The sequence below is a fragment of the Cebus imitator genome, unplaced genomic scaffold, assembly GCF_001604975.1.
Source record: "Cebus imitator isolate Cc_AM_T3 unplaced genomic scaffold, Cebus_imitator-1.0 Scaffold71, whole genome shotgun sequence".
Lineage (NCBI taxonomy): Eukaryota > Metazoa > Chordata > Mammalia > Primates > Cebidae > Cebus > Cebus imitator.
The window spans coordinates 2240661-2245919 of NW_016107386.1; the positions used below are offsets into that span (position 1 = coordinate 2240661).

The window sequence follows — 5259 nt, forward strand, 5'->3', positions numbered from 1 at the left end:
AAAAAAAAAAAAAAAAAAAAAAGTGGTCCCAGAAACCTGAGGGATTGCTCCCTATAGCCAGGCTGTCAGGCTGTTTTCTGGGGGATAAGAAGTGAGCAAAGTTTCTTGGCGGTGTTGTCACAGACCAAACCCAACCCAGTAGATCAGCAGCACAGGGCTAAGGGATGTGGGATATGTATAGCCTAAGCCCTGCCTGGCTTTTGATGTCCCCCAGGTGCTGGAGGTGGTGAGAGCCAACTATGACACACTCACTTTGAAGCTGCAGGATGGCCTGGATCAGTATGAGCGCTACTCAGAGCAGCACAAGGAAGCTGCCTTCTTCAAAGAGCTGGTGAGTGCCTCACGGCCGCCTCTGCCTATGTCTTATATCTTAAGGGCCCACTCCCAGCCAATGGGTTCTACTGTGCAGATGGGCCTCTAGGGAACAACTGCAGTTTGGTAAGGACAGATAAAACAAGACTTGAGGGGTCTGCTGGGATGGGGTATGCAACATCCCTCCCCCACCACACCAGGCAGTAAGATAAGATGCCCTTTGAGGTCGCATTGTGTACTCCTCTGCAGCCATGGAGACAGCCCCTGCACAGCTCCAGCTGGGCCTGGGGTTTGATGTGTATTCCCAGGCACAGCTCTGACTCATTATTCCTTAACCTGTCCTCAGGGCAACTAATGAGAGTGATTGATTCTTCTCCTTCTTATAGAATCACTTCTTCCTAAACTCCTAACTGGCCACTGGTCTGAGTGCCCTCCCAGTCTAGTTCTCCAGTCTCCACTTCCTACTTTCCAATCACTCAGCTTCCTGCAGCCCCCACCCTTGGGCACGTGGAGTCATGAGCATTTGCTCTGCCTCCTACTTCACCTCACGGTCAGTGTGTCCACAGAGCTCACCCTGTTGATGCTCCCTTTCCTGCCCTGTGCTCTGAGCTGTTCTCAGGAAGAGCTTAGCCTCCCTGTGGTCCTGTCACCCTCCCTGCTTGGTTTACACAAACATCCTGGCTGGGGATGGAGACCGGGACATGTACCCACTCCCATGTCCTCAGACATCCCTCTGCTGCGGCTGAACTTGCATCAGCTCTGAATTTACTTACCCCATGCCAAGTGTGTGGTGAAGGCACTGCGTTTTAGATAGTTTGTCTTGTGCTAAACACAGCCCAGCTCTGATCCTGACATGACATTCCTCAGGATTTTGGACTTCCACAGGGTCAAGAAGACATGCTCTGGGATGAGTTAGTTTGGAACACAGAAACCATTGGTGTAAAGAGATAGCAAGTAGAGCATTTTTATGTCGATGTGGAGGAAGTACTGAGAGCCAATGGTTACAAAGAGAGCAATCTGTGAGGAGCTGGAGAGTCTCTCTCTCTGTGAGGAGCAGTGTCTCGAGGCTCTGAGGCACTCACCATGGCCTTACTCAGCTCTGCTCGTATTTGTTCCCCTGGCACAGGGGAGCAAAGAGGGTCTGGTCCAGTTTAGAACTCATGAGCTCGAGTTGCCTGCTGTTTGCCATGCTGCCCTTTCCTCTGCTTCCTGCCTGATGACTTCGTTAAGTTTCCTATAGCATAGCAGAAATTGAAGGAAAGCTCCCGAGACTTTGGGGCCCAGAGCAGACATGCTCTCCTCCTCCTCCCTCTCCTTTTTGTTTCTCAGGCAACCTACACAGCTATTTCCTATGGGCAATTCTCCTTGATGAGTCTGCCAGATTCCTCTTGGAATCCTCTCAGAGTAGGGACTTGGGCCCTCTGACCTTTTCTCTGCAGGCTTTTCCCCTGCTGACCCACCCAGTCAACACTTTGTGCAAGGTTCTGTGGGTAGAGAGCATGTGAGGTGAGCAGTGGGCACAGAGCAAGGATATGCCCCAGACTTTCATCTCGAGTGGGCAGACATGTTTAGAAGGAGTACTAGACTAGGAGTTAAGAAGCCTTGGCCCTGTTCCCAAACTGGGACTCAGTAGCTGTGTCACCTGGCCCTGGCCATTGAAATTGGCCTCCTTGGAGCATACCCTTGCCATCTATGCCAGAAAAGGACTGCATCTCCAAAATGCTCCTTCCAACCCAAAAAAGCAGATAAATCCAAAGCAAGAGTTAAGAGACTAGAAACACATCTAAAGAGAAATGACACTAGAGCATGAGTCATCTGGCCTCAGTTTCTCCACCTCCATCAGATCACTGACCAGTCCCGTCCCCATTATGTATAGCCAAAGCAGGGACAGAGGCCAACCTCAGCCCTCCTTTCTTGTCTGTGCCTCCTTCTACCTCCCTGGGAGGCCAGATGCTCTTCTCACATCCTCCAGAGTTTGTTCCTGTCAGCCCCTCTTTTCTTCCCTGCAGTCAAGGAACTGTTTGCTCATTTGCCACAGGGATAGTAGCTGTTAAGGGTTCATTTCCTAAGAAAGACTTCTAGTGCCCCATGTAGCAGGCACTCCCCTCTACTGTTTGGAACTGATTCTACTGTTTTCTCTCTGCCTGTGCCCTCCTACCTTTCCCAGGTTCGATCCATTAGCACCAACGTCCGGAGAAACCTGGCCTTCCACACACTCAGCCAGGAAGTCCTGCTCAAGGAGTTCTCCACTATCTCCTGAGGCCACACCTACCTGAGCAGCCTCTGACTGCCCTTACCCATGAATCATGGGCCGGAGGGGGAGCGAGGGGAGCGGGGCTGCCCCCGAGGTTGGAGAGAAACACAAATACCAAGTTCTCTTGGTGAAGACCACACTTCAGTGGAGCTCGGACAGCAGGGGCAGGAGGGGCAAGCCAGGGATAATCTTATTTGGGGAGGAATGGGTGGGCACAGTGGGGAGAGGCCTCCAGGAATGTAGGGACTTGCAGAGTGGGCTCCCTAAACAGCCCCTCACATTTCCAATCTTGAGGTTACAAGCTGTGGCTACTGACTAATTTTCGGGAGCTGGTGAGACAAGTCTCAGGGTAATGCCAGCACTCCGAAAGTCAGCGGCTCTACTCGGCTTCTGAAAACAGATAAACTCTCAGATATAGCTGGACCCACATCCTGCTTCCTTTGGGCCTGGGGCTGTGCTTGGCTTGCAATTTGTGTTCCCTGCCCCCATTGGCACTCTGTCCAGTCATCAGGACCCTTGGCTTGGATTTAGGGTAGGATAGGAATAGGTTACCTTTTTTCTATTTTCTTTCTTTTTTTTTTTTAGATAGAGTCTTGCTCTATTGCCCAGGCTGGAGTGCAGTGGCACAATCTCAGCCGACTGCAACCTCCACCTCCCAGGTTAGAGCAGTTCTCCTGCCTCAGCCTCCGGAGTAGCTGGGACTACAGGTGTGTGCCACCACTCCCAGCTAATATTTTGTATTTTTAATAGAGATAGGGTTTCACTGTGTTAGCCAGGATGGCCTTGATCTCCTGACTTCATGATCTGCCCGCCTCGGCCTCCCAAAGTGCCGGGATTACAGGCGTGAGCCACAGCGCCCGCCATTTTTCCTGTTTTCTGAATTCAGTGTTGACTCCTCTGGGAAACTGGAGATGAGAATCTGCCCGTGCTCTGCTGTCCGGCCACCACTTTCTAAATTTTAATTTTGGCACCAGGAGTACTGTTAACTTTCCCCTCCTTCTGACCCATTGACTCATCAGCACAATAGGGTCACAACCTTAACTTTTCATTTCTAATCTAGTTTAATATGTCTTTAGGGTGTGTATGAAATAAACATTGACAGGTTTTTGGAGCCTTCAAGGTGCCTACTTTGCTGGTTCCCTTTCCAGCAGCTTCCCTGCCTCCCTAGCCCCCACTCCTTTGGCAGCCTCCTGCCTCTGCTGAGCTCCCCTCCACGTGTTCCACCCCCTTACCCTGCTGTTGTTTACATCCAGCCTCCCTGAGAATTTCCTCTGGGGAGGAATCTGTTCCTGTTGTGGTCTAGTGCCTGGGAGGGAGAGAACTTTCTGCAGGTAGGGTGCCCTCCATCTGAAACAGGCCAGGGGAGCATAATGCATAAGGCCCCCATTCTGTCCACTCAGATTCTGGGTGAGGCCACAGGCAAATCTCTTGACTTTTGGGGAGTCGGCCTGTGGTTCCTCCCTTGGATAGCCTCCATGGAACCACTGTAGGCTTTCCCCACAGCTGCCTCTGAAATAGCTGCTGCTTTGAGATCCTCCCTTTTTAAACTCTTTCTAAAGCGCTCAGGATGGCAGGGAGCAAACAGCACTGGTATATCCTAGGAGTAAGGGCAGGAATTCAGCAGTGAGAGCATGTCAGGGACCACCTGGGCTGCTATCCGTTTAACCTCAAATCTCTTTGGGATACTTGCCCTCCCTAGGAACCAGAGTTCTGGCTCTACTATTGAGCAGCTATGCACTAGTTCCAGAGAATCCACTAATAGGCTGCCATGTATAGATGTAGGTTCTTAAGAGATCACAGGCTGTGGGTCATCTCTGATCACTGGATGGATAGCTCAGCCTGGGGCATTTAGTGTTTTCCCTGGTGATAAACCCCAGAGCAGCTAGATCTGGAGCTGGTGGCAAGTTGAAATTATTAAAAATTGATTTGTGTGGGACTGTCTTTAGTGTCACTTTTTTTTTTCTTCTGAATCTCTGTTGCCCAGACTAATTCCTCAAAGATAGAGGTAAGGTGATCTCCTAGGTGCTGCTCCCATCTGGTTAGGGGATCCCTGCCTGTCCTTGTGAACTCTTCTCCTTCCTCTCAGTCTCCTTGCCCTAGTAGAGGCCAGTTGGGTTCAGAGAACTGTAACCTCCCTTGCCGTCTGGGTGGAAGTAGGGAGAAGGGAGTTAGTTCCCTTATCTCCAAACTTAGTGGTATTGAGGGGACAAGCCAACCCATTTGGCCACTCCTGGATTCCTGCCAGCCTTTCCTCCAAGTGAATGAGGACAGGTCTAGGGCATGGGGCACTAAGCAGAGGACTCCTTGCCCTCCATTGTAAAGGCCTTTCTCTTGACCAATTTCTTCACATATACCTATTCCAAGAACTCCAAATGAGAGTGCCCATTCTCTCCTGAAAATCAACCTCAACAGGAGCTGCCCAAGCAGTGTCTATGCCTAGCCTCTATGCCAGGTCTGTGGAGCTCCTCCAGAGCCAAGGGAGATCCAAGAGCAGGGCATTGCTCCTGAAGACAATCTTACCCTTAGCCACCTGTCTCCCCCTTATGCCAGAACTCCTGCCACAATTCCCACTGGGTTGATTAAATCAAGTGGTTGGAAATGAAGGCCAATTGAAGAGATTAAGTGTGTTTGAGTCACTTTAACTGAAGTTTTTGGTCTTAACAGGTCACTCTTTTTTTTTTTTTTTTTTTTTG

At 50.5% G+C, this 5259-nt stretch overlaps 1 protein-coding gene across 1 annotated transcript in view; it reads left to right on the forward strand.

The window, feature by feature from the left end:
* The window catches only part of ARMH3 (armadillo like helical domain containing 3), a 195356-nt gene extending 190849 nt beyond the window's left edge, over nucleotides 1-4507 (forward strand). Inside the window, exons 24-25 of the mRNA XM_037739562.1 lie at nucleotides 215-331; nucleotides 2480-4507. Coding sequence (XP_037595490.1) covers nucleotides 215-331; nucleotides 2480-2572 — 210 coding nt within the window. The 3' untranslated portion in view covers nucleotides 2573-4507. The remainder of the gene's footprint in view (nucleotides 1-214; nucleotides 332-2479) is intronic.
* Nucleotides 4508-5259: the final 752 nt, after the last annotated feature.